The 24115-nt window shown below is 31.9% G+C and overlaps 1 protein-coding gene across 1 annotated transcript; it reads left to right on the forward strand.

The window, feature by feature from the left end:
* The first annotated feature begins 14206 nt into the window (after nt 1-14206).
* Nucleotides 14207-23589, forward strand: LOC123714269 (BSD domain-containing protein 1-like). Its single transcript, XM_045668475.1, has 9 exons — nt 14207-14351; nt 15183-15279; nt 16102-16218; nt 17365-17422; nt 18408-18505; nt 18619-18827; nt 19823-19948; nt 20737-20807; nt 20885-23589. Exons 1-9 carry the CDS (start codon nt 14341-14343, stop codon nt 21190-21192), a joined length of 1095 nt encoding a protein of 364 aa, XP_045524431.1. The 5' UTR covers nt 14207-14340; the 3' UTR covers nt 21193-23589.
* The last annotated feature ends 526 nt before the right edge of the window (nt 23590-24115 follow it).

Consider the following 24115-nt stretch of genomic DNA (forward strand, 5'->3'; position numbering starts at 1 on the left):
ATTTTTTTTTATTATAAACAGATACATAAATCTGAGGCCCAGACCTTAAAAGGTTGTAGCGTCATTGATTTATTTTATACATTTTTTATAAACTGTCGAAAAAATATATTTTGTAGCTTGACAGACTTGCAGGTCGGAGGTTCAATGAATATAATAAGGGTGGTAGGAGAACGCTGATCACTCCAAATCGACATCTCATGCATGACCTACATATATTATATGTATCAACGCATTACATATATAAATTAAATTATTAAATTTCAAATATTACCAAGCTAAAGGTTTAAACTAAAAAACAACTTATGCCGGCGGCTGTACGCGTCATTATTTTATTTATCGTAACACGTTATCTTAGATATCTGCTTATAGATAGCAGGTAAATGAGGTTCACACTAATTTATATGCCCGCGACTTTGTATAAACTATATTTACCGAAACTTAACTAAAGAAAGTAGTCTTTATAGTGAGAGATATTGTTAAGTCCATTGAAAGATTTCATTATTTCTTCAGCGTGTTGACAAAAGATATGAGATTTTCATGAAGAGTTTCAAAGATAGGAGTTAGAAAGCTGAGTTAGATAAAGAGAAGATAGCTGAGTTAGATAGAGAGAAGATAGCTGAGTTAGATAGAGAGAAGATAGCTGAGTTAGATAGAGAGAAGATAGCTGAGTTAGATAGAGAGAAGATAGCTGAGTTAGATAGAGAGAAGATAGCTGAGTTAGATAGAGAGAAGATAGCTGAGTTAGATAGAGAGAAGATAGCTGAGTTAGATAGAGAGAAGATAGCTGAGTTAGATAGAGAAAAGATAGCTGAGTTAGATAGAGAGAAGATAGCTGAGTTAGATAGAGAGAAGATAGCTGAGTTAGATAGAGAGAAGATAGCTGAGTTAGATAGAGTGAAGATAGCTGAGTTTCACCAGCGGAAGTCGAAGCAGAATACGTATCACTTCGACGTCTGTCGTTCAAGAACTGAGCATTTTTAAGTCAGTTTTTGCCGCGCATTACCACTATATGGAACCATCTGAAGTAATTCTTAATCAATTTCACTTAGGGTCCATGATGAAAATAGCGTTATCTTAAATAAACGCAAACCATCTGGTATTGAGACAGTCCATGGGCCGCGGTGGTATCACTTAACATCAGGTGATTTGCCTGCCCGTTTGCGCTCTGTTCTAAAAAAAAATGTGTGCGTGTACTAGTGTACATACGTAAGAAGTGAAACTTCTTTATGACCTTATTTTTCGAAGTATGACTATATGGAGCTTTACATAAATTGGTTATATAAAGTTAAATTAGATAAAGTTTAACAAAAGGCTTTTATTATCATAGACATGAATACAGATAATACAATAATTTCATTTTACCTTATTACTACTAAGATTATTACAGAATTTCATTAATTGTAATAGAATTATTACTATTACATTGTTATCGTTGTTCTATATTTTTGTTATTAATGGCTTCGAACGTCTTCGAATCAACCGTGGTAGGTACAAGAGGAAGATGGCGCGGAACGGAAAAATGTGACGGTAATTTTTTTTACAACGCCGATAAAGATGCTTCACTTAAAAAATACGCAAAGGCCTCGATAACTTGGACAAACTTATTGTGATAAGGGTCCTCTCATTTACTTCTCATTTACTTCTCCATTACTTCTCCATTACTTCTCCATTATCCTACCAAATGCCAAATGTGTGATAATACAAAAGATTTAAACGCGCTTAATTATCTATAGGAGAAATTCTTTGTACATCATCATTATGAAAATGAGTTTATTTGTAATATTATTCTTTTACTTTGATGTTAGAACAGTGGACAAACGGGAAGATGTTAGATTATACCATACACACTAGAATCTCCATCAGTACATTCTAAGGTGACCATCTACACTGCCAGAAGGCTATGTATTGATCGTTTTCTTCAATCATTTTTTTAAAGAATAGTTCCTTAACCTGTTAAATGAAAAGAGTATTTTAAAGTAATCTAAGTGTTAATTATTTTTTGTACAATAAATAAAACCAGTTTAAGATTTAATTACATACCCAAAATGTCAATACACCCAAAGTACCCAAAATGTCAGTAATTATATATCCAAAGTACTCAAAATGTCACTAAATATACACCCAAAGTACCCAAAATGTCAGTAAATATACACCCACAGTACCCAAAATGTCAGTAAATATATACCCAAAGTACCCAAAATGTCAGTAAATATACACCCACAGTACCCAAAATGTCAGTAAATATATACCCAAAGTACCCAAAATGTCAGTAAATATATACCCAAACTAGCCAAAAAGTCAGTATAGTATTGCCGGATGTCACAATTAATTTGTGAAAATATATTTAATTGGAATAAATTTGTATATGTCTAAACAATACAGCGAAGCGTTATTCGAATATATAGAGTGTATAAACCATACAAATACATTCATCGCAATATCACGAGACTACACTATCTAAATCCTGATATCTTCGATCTAATTAATTGGATTGATCGCGGCTGAAACAGATTGAGAAGGTCTTGGGTTGATGGACCACCGGAGATAAAATTTTGCATTGTATAGTATTTTGTGTGCATGTACTATTTCTAGTTAATCTTAATATATAAGTTTGATTGTGTAACTGTTGATGTTCATTTAGTCGATAAGGATACTCCCCTTAAATTAAATATAGGTTTCCAATCCCTATAAATATAATATAATTACTACTAGATGTATCCACAATATTGGGATAATGGCGTATAATGGATTATAAATATAAAGTATTGTGAAATTATTGACAGACCCTTTTTTTGTTAATAAACTTTCGTCTTACAAAATCATTTTTTTTGTTTGTTTTCGAAGTTATACTTTTTTCTTCTTTGGCGCGTTAGGGAAAGATGAGAGTAAGGTTTTACATTCTATTACACATTGTCACGAAAAACCGACACCCTAAAGTTAGCTATAGTCAACGTTTTAGTTTTTACGTCAAAGAAGTATAACTTGTACCCGTTTTTTTTCCAACACAAAGAAGACAGCATCAGTGACTGGTAAATATTTTCTTAGTTAATCTAACCGTAATCATAAAAAAGATTGGTGCAGCAGTGTACCTGCAGGCAGCATATCCTGGCTGTATTGCAATACTTATTCGTTGAGCGAAGAAAAAAATACCTACTGAGGGTAAAGTACAAGAAGTAGTAACTTGAAGGCTTTTAGATTATTTATAAGTAAGAGAACAAAAGATTATCGATCCCCCGCTGTGCACCAATAGACTTTCTTTCTACGTGCACATTTAACATTCGCGCGAACGCTAAAGGAACACATCGTGAGGTAACCTTATGCCTTAAACACAAAAATCGACGGCGTGTGTAAGGAACTATATATTGACAAATGATCACGACACAGATACAGATACATTCATGTATTAAAATCACTCTTTCTCTATCTTCCTTCTCTCGTCCAAATTAACGAGACTATATCATTAAGTGATATGAACCAGCTATCAATAGCTATCGGCTAATCAGTGGCTTTTGCGAGCCGCTATCTGATACAAGGGCATAAAGATGCTGCGGATAGTCGTATCTCAGATGATAGCGATAAATGGCCATGCAGCCGAAATACGAAGGAATTGTACAAAAAGGTGCGCGAGCGCTGAATGGTGTTATGCGATAGAGATCAATTGGGATATTTTATAAATTCAAGTTTTTAAAGTTCAAATGTTTAAATTAAATTGATATATTCAAAAGCGAAATATAAAGAGGCTCTTGGAGTTTTGGTTTCGAGTGCACAGGTGCTAATTATAGATTTAAGTTGGCTCCTGGTAGATAGTACTGAGAGCCAGTTCCCAGGTCCCAGAGCTCGTACTTTCCTCGTTCAACGAATGAGTATCGCAATACAACGCGGTACAAGGGTATAATACGGAGACCAAACTTTTTAAATTGTGTATTAATTTTCTACTTATTATTGTATTTACTAGGTTAAGAAAATATAAAATGTTTTTGTAAAAAAAACAAATAAGTACATTAATTTACATAATTTTGAGTGATAACTTTTAATATTTTTTTAAACCACGCTAGTTATCAGCAGCCAGTTGGTCTAGTTTTCTTCCGACATAGGCTTCCCCTTGTTGTTTACACTCTTTCACTGCTGGAAGGATGGAGATCTTTTCAAAACATCATGAACATCTTTCCATTTCTGTATTTGCTTCGTTTCTTTATCCTATCCCTCCATCTCCTATTTATGGTATCCCAGTACCATTATATGACATCTCTCGTCCATTTTTATTTTTTTCGACCTCATGATATGAGGTCCATGGGCGGCGGTATCACTTAACATCAGGTGAGCCTCCTGCCCGTTTGCCCCCTATTTTATATTTAAAAAAATTATATACCCAATCCAAGTTTAGTTTTTTTCTTATTAATAATCGCATATTTTTGCCATTTCCACAACTTGTATTCTTCAAAGGTTTCGAGTGATTACGGGAGTTTAATCTCTAACTTGACATTGACAAACTGTAAAACCTAACTACTACTACTAGCTTCAGAAGTGACTTTTCTTGAAGTGAATTTCAACTTAAACTATTTGCAGAATCATCTTCAGTCAGTTTGACCAGTGTCCCAAGGTTAAGCAGGTCTGAGGTGAAGCGTGGAAACCGACCTGCCTTTAAATGCTATATACTATGTCATTAAATTTTTAAAACCGTAGTCGAGCATTTGGATATTTGACACCGATTGTAAATAATTTAACTTTGACATTATATTATGTTCTTAATCAAAATAATGACATTGTAAAAATGTATATGACATTTGCATGAATAATTATTTTGATTGTGCAGATATCTTGTAATTGATTGATCTAACCACTGTATCACTATCTTGACAAATAAACGATTATTATTATTACTATAACGATGAACATATTGTAAGGAAAACACGGCAAACGGGCCGTTATACAAAAATGGTTATTATATATGATGTTATAACAAAATCCTTGTAAACCCACCGGTATCTTCTACAGCACTATTATTTCAAATTTAATCTTGGTTATTAAAAGCTCAGATTTCTGTATATTTTGTGTCATGATAATTTGTTATTTTCTAATAGGCAAGTAGGTGTTCCTGCCTGACACCGTAAACGTTTTTTTTTAAATTTGCCGCTTCATAAAAATAGATTTATGTATTTGTTTCATAATCATTTTATTTTTCTAATATATGTGTTATCACCTGACACGTCGTAGACCTTTTCTAACTTTTACCGTCACTACGTTTTCCTTTACCGTGCGTTTTGGCGCACATCACCAACACTGTTCTCGTTATAAATCTATGGGTTTTATTACAAATTTCCTGCCGCACTTTTGCATAACACTCAGCCGGCAGTGTTCAAAGGGCAGCGTGACAGTGTTATTTAGTATCGTCGCCGGTAGCACACGCTTGTCCACGACATGCTTCCATATACTTTGCGTATAATACCATATTAGCCGATACATTTTACTATATTTCTATACTTTAAATCACCGCCTTTAAACATAGTATTTTAGTTGTTTCTGTTATTAATAAAAAGTATATTATAATCATGTTTCAATCAAAAACACTAATAAAACAAATTTTTAACACAGTCGTGCGTTTTCACTCATTGCATCAATAATTTTTTTAATTGGAGAAATTGCGTTTGGACCAGGCTTCTTAAGACAAGAAAATCTCTTAACACTACTATCTGTAGGATGAAATTCTACATGAAGACTTCATATGAATCAAATGCGTTTTAATATTTAAAAGCCACATTTTACATTGTCTAGTATAAATTAGAATTCATTAAACGCTCATTATATAATATTGTGTGGTTTTTTTGTTCTTTTTAAGGCTCTCGAAGTCGCAATAAATCGAAGATGTTGATCAGTAATTAGTTCGAGCAGGCGAACAAGAGCGCGATTAGGGTTTTATTTCTGTTACAGAATTGTATACTAAATATATAAATACTTGTTTTTTTATCAGGAATCTGAATATCTAATAGTAACACAAAAGTATTTTTATACTTGCTACGTTTGACTATATGCGTCAACTTCAGATCATTTTCATTTCAATGGGTTCAAGTCTCGGATGGACAAAAATGGAGACATACCTTGGAGTGAAAATTGGTCAAAAGTGGAAAAACAATTCCTGGAATGGATATAATATAATGTACCTGTATGTACCTACGTATATACCCAGTCCTAATAGAAGTTCAACCTCTCGTTCGAATTCTTTGCGAATATAACAGAATGAATACTTATCCAGAGCTTAATATATTCGATGATGGGCTGATTAAAAAAACACAACCGCGAAAATTTGAAATGATTTTTTTTTATAAGTCAGGGGGCAAACGGGTTCGACTGAACGAGGCTCACCTGATGATACCGCCGCCCATGGACACTCTCAATGCCAGGGGACTCGCAAGTGCGTTGCCAGCCTTTTAAGAAAATATAAAAATATAAAAAAATAATTATGTTATTTGTGGAAAAATTTATGTTTTACGTAATTATTATGTATTGAAAAGATCAATTGTAACCTATACTATAAAGTACTTTGATACATAAATTAAATCTTTCGTATAGTTTTTGCCACGCAGCACTATGTGGAACCAGCTGTCCATTAAGTATTGCCTTTAAGAAAAGAGCGTACCAAATCCTAAAGGTTATAAGAACAAAGTTAATAAGGGAAAATTAAGATATTATACATAGAGCCTAGTCTAATTAATGTATTACTATAACTTATATATAAACATGCAGATCGCAATAATAATCTGTCAGAAAGAGATAAATATTACTCCTTATTAACTAAAAATATATTTCTTGTATATATACCAACACTAAGTATCAAATTATTTAAATGTTATCAGTAAAGAAATAAACTTCGCTTTATCTGTGCCTCGGCGGGCTAATTATGTCCGGTATCGTAACAAATTATATAGGATATTCTGTTATGAAAGCTGTTTGCATAGATAAAAAATGGAGACCAAAAAGGTTTATACTTCCTTAACTTATTATGTATTAAAGATAGTTCTTATTTCAGCAAGCTGTCAATTTTGTCATCAGAAATCATGACAAAAGAAATGAACTGTTTCTTACACTATAGATTTTTATTTTATCTGTAACAACATACATTTTCAAAAACCAGAGAGTATGAAAGTGATATCACAGAAAAAGTTTACGCTACCCGACGCTATTACGAGATACATTTAATCGCATTTCTATAAAATATCGATACGCTTAAAACCACGATCGTAATGCAAAGTTACCCAATATGGAGGCATGGGTTAGTGAGATTCCTTTATAAATCAAGCTAAGAGGTCGGTCCGTGAGCGACCGCGTAAATAATTAGATAGAGCTAATTAAACGCAACTACTTAGAGGGCAGGGTAGCATCGAATCTTTTTGTCTGTGGTTCTTTAATCGTGGCTTAATCTGTGGTTGCCTTACTTTCACATGGAATAAAAACAAATGTAACTGGCCTTATATAATATTTAAGAAAATGATTACTTTTGATTTTGGAACAACTTATTATTTAACACAGATAAGGATGATAATGAATATAACATTTCATTATCGAACTAGTTAAACTAACTGCGGTTTAAATAGATCCTGCATCTGAGCCGACTTATGCGATGGTAATGTACTTAGATTTGCCGCCGCTAAACCTATCTATAAGATAAAATTAGTATTCTAATTTACTTTTGATAAATTCTAAACTTATTTTATTAGACCTTTTTCTTACGATAATTACTGGTGTTTATTTATGTGTGTTATGATATATAAAACTGAGATAGGGTGTGTGGTTAGACTGGGGTCTCTCAATGTTGCGGTCGTGTGTTTGATCCCGATTTTGCTTTGCGCGCTAACGAACATCTTATTTGCGCAATTCTTTTAAAAGTCTTCTACATCAACACATCCTAATCTGCTCAATGGTGACTTTACTCATTGATGTATTTTCTTATTCTTTTGTATTTGTAAAGCATGAAAGGTAAGAATAGCTTTTAGTTTTTAGCTTTAATTGATTATTTAATTTTTGTAGTGAAACTTCTTTATCGGCGTTGGAAAAAAATTTACCGTCACATTTTTCGGTTATTTTTGTTGTCCCTACCACGGTTGATTCGAAGAGATTCGAAGCATACAAAAATATATAATAACGATAACAATGAAAGTAATAATTCTATTACAATTAATGAAATTCTATAGTAGTCTTAGTAGTAATAAGGTAAAATTAAATAATTGTATTATTTTTATTCATGTCTATGATAGTAAAAGCGTTTTGTTACACTTTATCTTTTTTAACTTTATTTAACCAATTTCTGTAAAGTTGCATATAATAGATAATTTTTCGAAAAATAAGGTCATAAAGAAGTTTCACTTCTAACGTGTGTACACTAGTACACGCACACATTTTTTATTGTATTTTTTTATTTTTGTTTATCTTGTTATACACTTTACCCTTAGTATTTCATGTTTTTAGTTATTTTCTTTACTAGGCGTTATTTGTAATGTAAGTTTAAATAAATAAATACTTGCTTTTACGGTAAAAACTGAGAAATCCAACCAAAACTCGACGATCGGTATCAGGTACAAAAATGCCTACATGGTCGTAAAACATACACAAATCTAACCTAATCTAATCTAGCCTACTAGTTTCTTTCTTTCGAATAAAATTAAGTGTATATATCTTCAATCTTAAAAGTGATATTAAAAGTGCGCTGTGATAAATGTGAAGCGTTAACCGTGTTGTCAAAATGAACTTATTTGTCAAAACTTAGATGAACGCGCAGATAACGCAACCGGAAATTGGTATTTGTATCGCTGGCCGAAAATCTGGCGCGAAACAACATTGGATGTTATCAACGAAATTTGAATATGGAATTCTTTATATATTAACATATCGTTTAAGATATATTTTTTATTCTGTACACAATTTCTTATAAAAACTTAGACACACAGAATATCATGTCTATACAAAATTTTCAAATTTTAAAGCTTATAAACTGTTTTCAAATGAAAAGTGTAATGGTAAACGCTTCACCTGCGACATCAACATTACCCAAATTGAAAGAACTTTACTGAAATTGATAACATATGTCGCTATAGCATGTTATTGATTACTGGTGTTGGAATTAAAAAACTGCCAGAACCCTCGAAGTAACGAAAAAATCGCACAAACTAACATCTCAAAGTAAAACTCTTAATAATCTAACTGAAAACCTGAATGAATAAATGGTTCAAACACTAGTAAACTTGTTTATTATAAAAAATGCCGTATTCTATTTATTTATTTCATACATACATACAACTTGTAAAAAATAAAACGCTGCATTGAAAAGCAAATGTTAAAATTTCAGATAGCCAAGCACCAAGCGACCATAACGCGTAGAGTGGTGGCCGCTCGCCCGCTGTCAGTTGTCATCGCATGCGCGCGCTCGCATAAATCCTCATGCGACATTCTTTGCTCCCGCCGCCGCTGCGCTCCTGGTACAGAAACTTGATTTTATTTATATAATACATTTTCTTCGCATACATGAATAAATAATGTTTCCCGTTGTTCATAAAAATGTATTTACAGAAAAATTTTAGTTACGATATGTATAAATCACTAGTGTTATTTGTTTCTTTATTAATGTTGCCTTATTGAAAAATCCATAGCAATATTTATAATTGAGGGAAAACTATAATAAGCTCATTTTAAATTGTGATTATAAAATAAATTGTATGTAGTCATTATTGTCAAATAAGACGAGCTGCCCACGACAGGGAATCCTTGTGTGAGGCAAATGAATTTTCTTTTTAACTACACATCCTTTTTAAGTATCATAAAGTTTTTGTCTTATTCATATATTTATTTTAGTAATAGAATAGAAACTATACCATATATACCAAACTACAATATACGTAGACACGTTAATTTAATTTATCACCTTTTATTGGAATCATAGTGCATATCAGTTCCCTAGAACGCTATTAAGTTATCAACAATTACCGTCTTAGAAATCACGATTCGTTCATTGTATAATAAATATCGAGGAATTAAGCAGTAATAAGGGCTTAGGGATCATAAACGTATTGAGCAGGTTGCAAACGATCAAATTTTAATACGAATCGTAGATGCGCACGAGTACCCACGTTGCGCCCGAGTAGGTTGACAATATCATAGAATTCGCAGAACAGAATATTAAGGATGTCTAAACATAGTCGTAAAAGCAAAACGAAGCAAGAAAAATAAAAGAAGGTAATGCTAAGAAAACACTTTTTAAACGGATTGAAGCTATGTATTATTATTATAAACATATAATTATTTACATAATTTTAAATTTTTCCGACGTTTCGCGTGCTTTACAGCGTGCGTTGTCACGGTGACGGTATGTTAACAAAGGTAATGCTATTATTACATTACATATATTTATTTGTATATCGGCTTCGAAATATAATCCCTACAGAGAAAACAGCTGAGCACCTTACAGACTAACAACGCATTTGCAAACCTGCTGGTTTTACGGATGTCCAAGGGCGGTAAACACTTAACTTGGTGTGACCCACTTGATCATTTGCCTCCTGTACCATTAATAAAATAATTTAAAATTAAATATTAATTAAGTTACGACTCATATCGTATATCGTAAAACAACTTTAAATCGCGGGATCACGCGTGAACGGCTATTTCGCTAATTATTGTTTTGTGTCTTTGTTATTGTCATAAGGTTCTTATGAAAGAAAAAAATAAGAAAATTTCGAGGAAAAATTAGAAAATTTATGAATACTTTTGTTACGATAGTAATTTTTTTTTTCATTTCATTCAAACTTTTTTAATGTAACCTTATGGCGATTGACATAACATTGACAGAATGCGTGCTGCAAATACCGTCAAAGAGGATGTAAGAAAAATGAATATCGTTTAAAACTTGATGCTTCGATTGGAGTTAATATATATAAAATAATTACAGTCGCTAATTGTTTGTGGCATTAATCTTGAAAATCCATGTTTTTCACATGACCACATGTCGCCTGTTGCCGTACAAATACAATTGATTGCCTGTGAATTTATTTAATTGTTAAATTAATAATATAACCCCGAAATAGTTGTAAAATGTTTGATAACGTTACTTTAATTATTAGTTGCACCAAACTGATAAGATAAATGCTTAGAAGGCAAAATGACGCTATTGCTTTATCTTTATTAATTATTTCTTTACTTTATAAAATCGAAATTTAACGTGAAAAATCCATGTTATTCATTAAAACCTGGAGACCGTAGTTAACGAGCCACGATTTCCTACCAATCAATAAAACAATCGCGAAGCGCTTCGAACAATCATTCCTTCTTGCACTGAATTGATAAAAAACATTTGCTATTTTATTAGTATAATAAAATGTTTTTTATGTAATATTAAAATACAATACATGTAATACTAAAGTACATGGACGAAATATGACATATACAAGTCAAAACAAATTTATCGAATCTTCATGACAGTGTCAAAACCATAGGAACACAGACCAGAAATAGGATAACTGTCATCAGGCATATATTACGGAAAAAAAAGAAAAATAATAATGGCGGGAATTCGGTTCGATGGCAGTTTTTTGTATGGATGTTCAGATATGTAAACACTTTAGATAAATGAAGATGGGTAACAACTGCGTTTAATTATTAAAACACGAGCTTATAACTAAGATAACATTAGGGGTAACAGTAGGGTTGCACCGCTGAATTAACAAAAAAACTGACTTGACTTATCTAAGGGTTGATAAATCTAAATGACACTCATATTATTGGACATTATTGGAAATGAGAATGTTAAAGTACAATTTATGAGTGTGCGATGATTGTTTACATTTTTTTACGCTTCTCTACAGTTTTTTACGTGTGTGTGTATATATAACTTAACTAATGTTAGGTTACATTACTCGGGCTGACAAACTTTTTATCAACAACAACTCTAGTTATTTCTCGTAACTTGATCGTTTGTCCATTGATTTTATTGAAAATCATCAAAAAACTAATCGTGGATAATTTGTTTTAAGATAGTTGTAAGTCAAACCCTCGAGACTGGACTCGTACAACTGGATCTTACCAACAACGCATCTTAAGCGGGAAAGCGGGATTTTAAAAGGTAATTGTCTAATAAGTGAAGGGTTTTCTTAATTTTTAATAAATATATGGATGAACCAAATTAAATCATTAAGAACTGTTAAAACATGTTTTCTCTTTGAATTTTAACACATTCGATGATACTCCTGTAAATCGTGCCTAGCAAAAAGTATTTGTATTTTGTATATTTTTCATGAGTTTATCATAAACCACATCACCGATTTCAAATATTCTTACACGATTTTATTTCAAAAATGTTTGTCTAGCCGTGGATATTTATTTATGGGAATGATTTTACACTTATACATCAAAATTCTAACTACGATTTTATCGATATCACGTAAGTAATTGTATTTGGTAATCCATAGCTCGCTTTTGTTATTCCCACACACAGCGTATTTTACATCGTAGAGCGCCATCTTTCGGCGAGGCGTGGCAGCTCACGATGACGCGACTTGATTGAGATGACTCCGTGTCGATCACGCTACGTTATTATTAAAGGTTATAAGGATTATCCTCTTTATAAAGGAGGTTTTATTTTGCATTTTTGTCAAAATCTTCATTATTGTTTTAAAATTCTTACCTCTTGTTATGAGTCAGATACATTTTTATATTGCTAATAATATTTAATTCTAGCGAATATACATAAACAGTTTTAATAAATAATAAAAAAATCAAGTGTGTATACTTACGTTGTTTGACCATCTTTAAAATACCGGTTTATTTTTAGGTATAGTATTTATCTTAAACTTAAAAATTGAACACGCGATACAATTACGATAACAGTGTATTGAAATAAATTGTATTTTTGAAATAAAATTAATAATTTAAAAGTTCAAAGTAACTTAAAACTGTAAGTCAAACATCCCGTATGTGTGGAGCCGTTAAGATATGTTTCGCAAGCATTTATTAATAACATGAAGAAAGCTGAGCCGAATCTGATCGAAAACTAACAGTGGGAGTGCTCGGATGCAGGTACAGTGACGAACACAAGTTTTATTAGGACAACGCATTTGGCAAAAATATTATATGTTTTTATATTTTATTTATAGAGGGCAGGAGGTTCCCTGATTTTTATTATTCCCTCCACTATTAGTAGTATTAGTCTAGGTAAACTATGAAGCTTGAGGTCATGGGGTTAGAACGCCTAAGTATGAGGTTCAGAAACGAGATATTGTAATATTGAGATAGGTAACTCCTGATCGTCATAAATGCATTAGATTAGATTTACATACGTCATAGAGACATCGTTTGCATTACCCTTAGTACTAAGTATGCCTTCCGTTGGTTAAACCTGGTTTCTGATTATTGTCATAGACAATATTTATCTGCATGAATCTAATAAAATTATTATAAAAAATTAAGGATTTTTTAATATAAAACTACTTATATATGTAGTTTGACTATATTACATTATATATATTACATTAGTGAAAAAATAGACTTTTATTATAAGATATAAATAATAATAATAATACTCCTGAATTAGAAACATACAAATAATAAGTATAATTAAACTATTTTAGGCGTGCGAGTAAGGTCTTTTTTATTTAAATCTTTTAAATTTTCATTCCATATAAAGTACAGAAATAAAACCGATAAATCTAACGTCAATCAAGCTGTGTGCCCTAGCGTACCTGTAAAACAAACATTGCTTATATCATAACGCCAACATCTTTTAAGCACTAAGCCCTTGGAATTATAAAAACGAAGTGCTCAATACTTTATTGAATTATACAGATTCAATCTCATAATACTAATTATTGTGTATGGATTAAACATATGGCGTATATTGAATGATAAATGAAGTAACATACAGTTTATTTTAATATGTACTAACGAAGTTTATTAAATTTACCGCGCTTGAATTTAATCAATGCAATGTTGCAAGTCCCATTTAAGAGTGCAGTATTAATATGTCCTACTAGTGGAAAACAGCTAAAGTAGTTATATAAAGTTTGCCTTTCTCACTTTCAATATATTTCATATTTATTCAAACATATCTATAATATCTAATTTAAAGTAAAATTATAAAAAAATATTAAGCCAAATCTTATCTATGATTTTTAGAACCGAATGGAACATATGATTTAGCCTGTGGAAATTGATATAAAGAAAAATAGAATCTAATGTCAACGCAAACAAAACTATGTCAAAATTATTTCCAAATTCTTTGTAATAACAAAAACAAATCCTCTTAAAAATACAGAAAACCGATGTTTTTAACTTAATTAATCAATATAGTGAAAATTGGGCGTGATGGCTGAAACGTGAGTAACTCACATCTTTGTTTATCAACATGCTTTCAACGCATTAATTTATTACATAAATAAATAATCTAAGATTACATTAATGTGTGCGAATCAAATTATAATTGTATTGAAACACCTATAAAATATGTGTAAATTAAAGTTGATTTCTAAGGACATAAAAACTGACTAAACAGATTGTCCTAATTTCAAACTGATTTTAATCACTGATCCCATACATTGATTTACAAACAGGAAATATTATACGTAATTGAAACTATTAACCTACTTAAATCCTGAATTTTTAATGTTATCTTAAATTTCATTCAATACTAAGGAAACACAAAGACTTTGTCGTCCTTACTTTTATAGATATAAAAAAAAGTTTTATCTCTGATAAGGTTGAGGCCATGAGATGCTTAGTGGTTCTTAATAATTATTTTCTAATAAGAATAGTATAAACTTGGCTTTTGGCGAATTCACTTGAGCTTATAACTGATATATGATATTTCAATACAAATAAGGATGTCTTTTTTATAAAAATTATTACCTTTTTAAATAGGTACATATAATTTGCACACATATTTATATAAATTATTATGATGCAAATATTTCAATGAGTTGTTTGATTCAATCATAGTCAATATGAATGAATCATAATATACTGTTTGTTATAAACAACAATAAAACAGTTATAATTCTAATTATCTATAAAATATAAACCTTATTTTCATTCAAGTTTAAGGTATGAGGTATTTTGTTGTATTTTGTTGTTGTTGTGGTATTTTGAATTATAAAGAAACGCATGCACAATCAAAGCTCATAATAAATGTACAAGCTTCTACATTTCAGGAATAGTCAAAATCCCAGTAATGCAACAACACCTACAACTGAAGATAGGTCAAGCGGTAACTGGTGGGACTCATGGCTCACATCCGCTAAGAGTAAGGTAGGAAATTAATCACTTTAGGTTTTTATAAATAGAAGCCTAATCATATTAGTAAGCCTACTCCGGAATTTCCATTTCAGTACCTTCTGCATGGGACAGACTCAACTTATAAAGAAAACTATTTTCTACTTAATCTATAAACGGCTTAAAATTAGATTGAAGATAAGATTAGCCCTCATTTTTCAAATGCAACTTGAATAAAACATAAACAGATATGACACAAATTTAAGATTTTATCAGATGTTATCTTGTGTTTTGAAATAAAATGTTTAATATACAAAAATATTTCATTTGGTACTTTGTTAATGTCCTTATTACATATTATGCATCTTTTGAAAAATCATGCGTTGTTTAAAACTAGGTGTATATCACTTTTAAAGCACCAAATATTTAACCTATTTGTATATTGTATAAAAAGTTATTTTTTTTACTGAATAAAATAATTTAACACAAAACCTTGGAAAACAACAAAGCCTTTTTTATAAAACTTCCGAGCAAGTTATACGGAAGTGTGTTACGCGTTCACGCTTTAATACTAATTAATTTTATTTATAAAAACAATTCTGAACTCAATATATATTTAATATAATCATAGTTTTTTTTTAAGTTGTAAATGAATAATGAAGCCCCTCTATGTAATAGGAAGGGGCCGCCAAGGTTTTAGTCTACCTGCTAATTAGCAGTGGGGATACAGAAACGTAAAAATGCATGACCAGATCCACTCGTAGCAGTAGTTGCAATAATTTTTAATTAAAAAAACATTTTAAATGAGAAAAAGTGTATATTCCATATTTTTTATTGTAAAAAGCAACTTGTTTCCAGTCCGCAGAAGTGTATACAATGGTGAAGAAAGACTTGGCTGAGATTGGAACAGCTGTCAAAAGCGAGGCAAGCCATGTCTTCAATTCAACATCAACGGCTATAGGAGAGACTTGGAAGGTAATTTAATACAACAAGTATAAACCTTATTTACCAAATAAGCTTAGTCTTAATATTGTATAAACAAAATTTTAGATGAGAAATCCGCCCATGTCATTAGATGTGGGCACATCTTTCATGCAAAAACTTTAATCTTAACAAAGTACTTTAATCAAAACATGGGTTGTTTATGTAGAATAAAACTAATGTGTATAGAATATTTATAGAAAGAACAACAACTGTAAAAAATCTGAAATAACTTGACTTAATGTTAATGTCAAAAACATTAGTATTACCATATACATGGCACACCTGAACTGAACAAAACTATTGAAATGACTTCAGAATTTTCAAAGTTAATAATAAAAGAGATAAAGAGAGATATTCTAATGTAATCTTTATTTTAAGCCTTAAATTGTTTCCCAATCCACTAATATGACGGTTTTATATAAAAATAAAACTGATATTGATGTGCCTCCGGAAAACATACAGCATTGTATAATGAAGAAACAATGTATACTTAGCCATGAAGTGCGATACATACCGAGTGAAATAGTTCCTCTTAAATATGTAAGATGGCGCTGTACTCGCCTCAACTTCATACTTATCTTTACCAGCTAGGACGTAGTCATTTCCACAGAAACGACTCAATATTTACAGTAAATCAGTGCATAGGCAACTTAAAACCTTATAGACTGAGGGTTAATTATTTTCAAACCGCATTATATTTTGCGACTGAGGCGCAAACTAGCTGCTGTGGTCTCTTGCAGAATGACCAGCGCTGTGGAACAACTCTGCTCCTCAGAATAATGCTGGTTATCCTATGTCTTAGTAAATATTTGTAACAGTTTGTATGTATCAGCAACCCTCTCCGGTAAAGGCCTCATGCATGTCTTGCCATCTTTCTCTATCTCGAGCTTCTCTATTCGCATCTTTCCATCCATTGACGACCATCGAGCGTAAGGTCTGCTTCTGTACCGTTTGCCTGGTGGGCCTCTCCATGTAGTCTCTACTTTCGCCTACCTGTGATCTATGTTTGTGATTCTAATGTATAGAAGGCTAAAAAAATACGCTTTACTGCCAAGTCAAGTTACATTTAATTATTTCATGTTTATGAGTTAAGTTATAAGTCAACAATCGCAAGTAAAATTTAAAATTATTTTCCAGATGGCTGTACCCGAACCACAAACAAATGCTATGAAGAAAAGTATCAGTAGCTTTATAGGTAAAACATTGTTTATTTTTAGGACACTTAATAATCAGGATCCTTAACAAATGGGAACTTTATAATCAGGACGCTTAATAATCAAGTCGCTTAATAATTAGGACACTTAATAATCAGGACGCTTAATAATTTAGACACTTAATAATCAAGACGCTTAATAATTAGGCCATTTAATAATCAAGTCGCTTAATAATTAGGACACTTAATAATCAGGACACTTAACAATTAGGACGCTTAATAATTAGGACACTAAATAATCAGGACTTGAACTAAATAATCAAGACGCTTAATAATCAGGACGTTTAAGAATCAAGATGCTTAATAATTAGGACACTTAATAATTAGGACGTTTAATAATCAAGATGCTTAATAATTAGGACACTTAATAATTAGGACGTTTAATAATCAAGATGCTTAATAATTAGGACACTTAATAATTAAGACGCTTAATAATCAGGACGCTTAATAATTAGGACACTTAATTATCAGGACGCTTAATAATTAGGAAACTTAATAATCAGGATGCTTAATAATTAGGAAACTTATTAATTAGGAAACTTAATAATCAGGACACTTAATAATCAGGACGCTTAATAATTAGGACATTTAATAATCAGGATGCTTAATAATTCGGACACTTAATAATTAGGACATTTAATAATCAGGACGCTTAATAATCAAGATGCTTAATAATTAGGACACCTTAATAATCAGGACGCTTAATAATTAGGACATTTAATAATTAGGACATATAATAATCAGGACGCTTAATAATTAGGACATTTAATAATCAGGACACTTAATAATCAGGACGCTTAATAATGAGGACATTTAATAATCAGGATGCTTAATAATTAGGACATTTAATAATCAGGATGCTTAATAATTAGGACACTTAATAAGCTTACATTGGAAACCGAACCTGCTACTGGTTTATAGACGTTATTTACTAGAGACGTAAACATTTAAACAATAACCTTTTTAGGTCAAGTAAGCACTGTTTTGAACCCTGAGCCTGATGATGAAGACGACACCGAAGTCATTCTCTCATCCGGTGACACGACCATGCTTTCTACTTATAAGGTATACATTTTACGCATTCCATAAACAATAAACTTATTTTGAATAATGATTGACTCATAATGCATTTTGATTTTTAATAAAAATATCTAAGAAAAGTATATTTATTATTTCAGAAAGAACTGGAATCCCTCCAACGGGTTGACGCGACATACATAGTACCTCCAGACAGGCTTCATTTCACAGCCTGGAGAGAGAGCTTAGAGACCGATGACGTCATCTCTCCCGTTGCAGCCGTCAAGAGACTTAACAACAGTCCCATACTCAAGACCCAGTATGAGAAATTGGTCCCCGACGCCTGCTCACATGATGAGTTTTGGGAGAGGTGAGTTTTATTTAAATTTAAGTATTCTTTAGGTATTATCGTGCGTTCAAACCCCAGTTGTACGGCACTCTATATGGATATAATGAAGGCAAACATTGATCGAAATATTGACGTGTGTCAATGTCAATGTTATGTCTTTCCACTTTCACGCTATACAGAATGTTCCAAAAATCAACGCCAAGCCGATAGCTGGTGATAATAATCCCCAGAAAATATATAAAAAACTAATGTATTTTTTTTAATTATTGCCATTTAAAAAATATTACTATGACCACAATTTTTTTTGTTACTTCGTATATTACCGTGATTATCTCTTTTTTTTATTACGTAACGGGGGCAAACGGGCAGAAGGCTCACCTGGTGTTGAGTAACCGCCCATGGTCACTCACAATGTCAGAAGGCTCGCAAATGCGCAAAAAAACGACTATTTTAATATATATAAATCTCCTGTGACGATGTTTGTCCGCGATGGACTCCTAAACTACTTAACCGATTTAAAATGAAATTGGCACACCGTGAGCAGTCTGGTCCAACTTAAGAGATAGGATAGCTTAGATCTTTAATTATAGTCGCAATTTTATTTTATTGCAAATTATTTGTCGATACTTTTCGACTGGATTGAGTAAGTAATCAATAGATGGCACTGCTATGGTAAACCGACAAACGTGTCATATAAGCTACAATTCAATATCATGATTACCAAGTGTTATTGAGGCTAAAGTATAAATTAAATTTATTTTGTAGTAAACAAAATATCGTGAAATTCAATTATTTCTAATTTTTGGTGTTAGCGTGGTTGGGTATCAACCACGTGTTACTTAGACCGAAGTGTAAATCAAATTCAAATTATAGTGACGATAATACAGTGAAATTATTCTTTCGTGTTGGCAACGAAGTTGGCAGGGGCAGCTAGTTATATATATTATCTGACCGAGTAAAAAAAAACTTTTAACACATTTATTGAACACTCTGTATATGAAGATGGTTATTTGAAGGTATCTATTCCGAGTGGCGTTACTCCAAGACCGTCTGGCTGCCATGTCTCGCAAAGTACCCGCAGATCTGACAACTGACGATCCGGTACTGGCTCATTTGCCGCAAGAAATCACACCTATACAGACGTGAGTATCCTCTTTAGATTTTAATTGATATTAGAGGAATATTTTTTTTTATATTTGTTTCACCATTGACAGGTTTGACTTTGCCTATATTGAATATTGACGTTATAATTAGGTCAAAGTTCTTGAACGTCGAAATGACTTTACTTTGAACCTTGCCCATAGAATATGTGTCTTTCAATAACGACAACGCTATAGAGTCTGTGCCGGTCGTTACTTTTTTTATAACGGCAACACTGTAGTTTGACAGTTGACATAAAAAATTAAAACTGTATATTTTTTGAAATAATCTGTAAATAAAATAGACAGTAGGTATTTATTTTTTAAAAAATTGTGTGTGTGTACTTATGTACACGCGTTAGAAGTTATACTTCTTTGGCGTAACAAGATAAAAAATCTTTTCAAAATTTTTATTCTACGTTTGGAGGAAAAACGACACTAACAATAGAAAAAAAAGGTATTTAATACATTTAAAGTTTTATTACAACGCATTTTCTAGTTAAAGTCAGTTTATTTAAATATCACAAACAATTAGATGGACGTTTTTTATTTTAAAATGTTGACTATGCTAACTTCAGGGTGTCGGTTTTTTGTGACGATGTGAGGGTGTCGGCTTTTTTGTGACGGTGTGCGCGCACATCGTAAAAATTTACTTTCATAATTCCTTTTTCTTCGTTACCTTAACGCGCCAAAAGATGTATAACTTCAAGAAACGTACCTATCGTATTGTAGTTCGCGTCCTTTGAAGTGCGGTTAAAAATATAAAATTGTCTATGGATTATTTTTTTCAGGAGTCCAAAAAAAGTTCTCTCTGGTTTAACCGAAACCCCTGACGTAGACAATGTTGTCGCCTGGGAAGATGGTAAGTAGTAGATTGCATCATAGTTTACATTCGTTTTAGTTAGTGAGAAATAAATGTACTTTTATTTACGCGAACAGAAGATTTCGCTAATGACGTCGAGCTGACAGAGGAGCAGCAAATTTTACTTCTAGAGGAATACGAAAGGGAAATAACATCGAAAAAACAGAAGCAAACTAAAGATGTTGCCAATAACAACGCAGAGACGCCCGTAAAAGTTGCCACACTTAAAAATAAATCCCCGAATAAAACTAAGTCCGACGAATGTGGGAATTTAGTTGAAGACTACTTTGGTGATAAGGAAGTGAAAGATGATGCAAGCGCTAATTCAGATGAGAGTTGGGAAAAAGAGTTTGAAATCGAAGAACCGGTGACCCAAAAGGCCTGACTATGGTCGGGTTTTTTTGACGATTAGACCAATCGGAAATAGAACATGGATATTGGACTCGGCTCTATGGAATTTTGTTTGTCATGGTTCAAGTATTACGTATGCAGATTTACTGCAATTTACCCCCCCCCCCCCTCTTCTCTTGCCAGCAAAAGTAAGCAAAGCTCTCAAAAATAATAGTACTTAAATGTATTATGTTTTTGTGGGAATCATCGTAAATGCATTTCATTTTCAAGCATAGACAATGTGTGGTTAATGTGTGTTAAAAAGCAAACAATAATCACCAAATAAGAAAATCAAAGACCCCCCCCCCCCCATATAGTGCTGACGTAATACTTGAATAGCCTGGTTTTATTTTTGATTTTCATTTCGTATATTTTAAACAAATTAATAATACGTTAATTAGGATCAGTGTATAGTACAGTAGGTTTTAATAGCAGACATCTTGACAGTTATTTACGTTTTATATCAATTAAATTAGATTTCAACGCTTGTATTTCAATCGATTAATTCATCACTGTTATTGCTCAGTCCATTATCAATGCTTAATAACTCTCTAGATTATCTCTGCTAAACTGTCAGTTTGACATTTCATTGACTTTTTTGACAAGAGATGAATTAATTGGGAAGTCAAAATGCTTGATTGTGGAGCCAACTTCAACACAACCGTGTATATGTCGCAGGCAGCTTAGTAAGCCGTTTAAATAACAGCCTAGCCTCTTAACTTCGCCGTTTAACTAGTGGCCTTAAAGATATTCAGCCAGTTGATCAAACAGCTAGGCAAATGACATGGATCGATGAAGTTTCATTACTTGCTGAGCCGAGTTGACTGTTAATTTAAATTTAGTTCCACTTTCTGCCACCCTTTAATTTGAAACGACTCTCTTTAAACTGTCAATATGGCGTCGGCAAACCACAGCGTTGATGGTGTTTTCCAAAGTTTAATAAAAACAACTCAAGCAATTTAATATTTAAAGAAATATCTTTCATGCTAGACGTTTCATCTCGTTTATTTCTGCCAATGGGTCAATCTATCGTACGAATGGTCTAAGCATTAGCCAGTTTGTTAAATGTTCTTACAAACGTTACGGCTGAATATATTTAAGGCCGCTAGTTAAACGGCGCCGTTTAGTTAAAAGGCTAGGTTGTTAATTGAACGGCTTATGAAGCTTGTATATAAAAACCATTATGAAATTCGTTTGTCTTTTTTTTTCAGTAATATAATCGAGTTTTATATATTTTTTGAGACGTGTTACGTCAAAAATATATCTTGACGATATATTTTACTAAAATTGTGAAAAAAAAAACATACGCACTTTTATTTTATGCTTCCATTTATTTATTATATAATTTTAATGGTTGTTAAAGTATATTTTATATATATTTTTTTGGGTTTTGATATTTTTATAGTTATTTCTCCCATGATGACTGAATTTAGAATCCACTCAGTTTATGGGTTAATACGTCATACATTAATACAATGCTTTCAACTCGATATCCCCTTATCACCACTACCATTTATGGTTGTTTCTCTAGTTTTTTGGAGGATTTCATTAATTTAAGATAAATTTTGATAAGGCATTTCTAAGTTTTGTTTAATATCTGCAGTACGTTATACCCTACGTCTAAGATTTACGATAAGTATTAGAAAATCTAATTGTACATTAAAATTGATAAAATATTCGTGTTGTATGAAATGTGATAATTAATTCGCTTTTATTTAGTACTGGCGGTTTTTTGTCACAATCGTGCCCAAACTATTTGGCATTGACAGATGAAAAGTCAAACGGCGCCATCTTGGACTTGTCTTTACTATATATTAAACGGTTAACTGTCACAATTATAGATTTTGGGCCGTAAAATAGATGTTATTTAATTAAAAATGTTTACAAGACAATATTCTGGCTTAAGTGCGGTATGTCATGGTGTGCAATACTAGTAATTGTTTGAATTTGTAATTGAAAAAACTATTTTCCTTTTAAAAATAACATTTAATAATAGATAAGGTCTCGTTCCAAATGTCGAGATTTCTATCGATTCATCAAGAATACCGTGAAGTTATAAACACGTTCGAATATTTAGATTACGAAACTTCAACGTCAAATTATTGTATGGAAATTGTTAGTAGTCTGTGTAGACACCAGTGGCCCGCAACATACACAAGGCGTTTTCATTGGAATTTAATATAAACAATATAAATGTCCAGTAGTCAAACATGGAACTACTGGTTTCTGGGTGTCTGAAAAATGTAATTAAGTTTTTGGTGGAAAAATTGTGTTTGCACACCAATGTGTATTTTTAAATTCGTAGTGCTTAAGTGACTCTGAGTTGGTTAGACGTCGTTACGTTTGTAAATTATGATAACGAAACTATAAATAAAAGTTATTAAAAATTGTATTAATTATTTATGTCGCCCCTTCATATTAAAACAAATGGAGACGTTCACCAATATAATACTCGAAACAGAACTAATTTGACTGTACGACCAACCAGGCTCCAGAAGATAAACCACTCCTTATATGGAAATTGTATTCGTTTTTACAACAAACACCCAAAAATAATAGAGAATTGTGACTGAATAAATTCAAACTGTTAAATGTAAATTAATCAATAAAGCTTTTTATAAATTTGACGAATATTCAAATGATTCTGAATGAATCCTTGGGATTGATTTGCTCCAGTTCAAACAATTTGTATGACTCAAAACTTAGCGATTAAAAAGAGTGGCGGAGAGTTTCTTGTCAGTTCTTCTTACCCGCTCTACGCCCTTGACTTGCGAACTGGTAGTAAATGTAAATTACAATTAATTTAACTTCTTTCCTGACATTCATAATTGTACTTGAATGAATATGAATAAACACACATTATGTTGAAGATAAAAGCGGAGGTAACCAAAATCACTCGTCCCAGATTTGATTTTATC

The sequence above is a fragment of the Pieris brassicae genome, chromosome 9 (assembly GCF_905147105.1).
Source record: "Pieris brassicae chromosome 9, ilPieBrab1.1, whole genome shotgun sequence".
Taxonomy (NCBI): Eukaryota; Metazoa; Arthropoda; class Insecta; order Lepidoptera; family Pieridae; genus Pieris; species Pieris brassicae.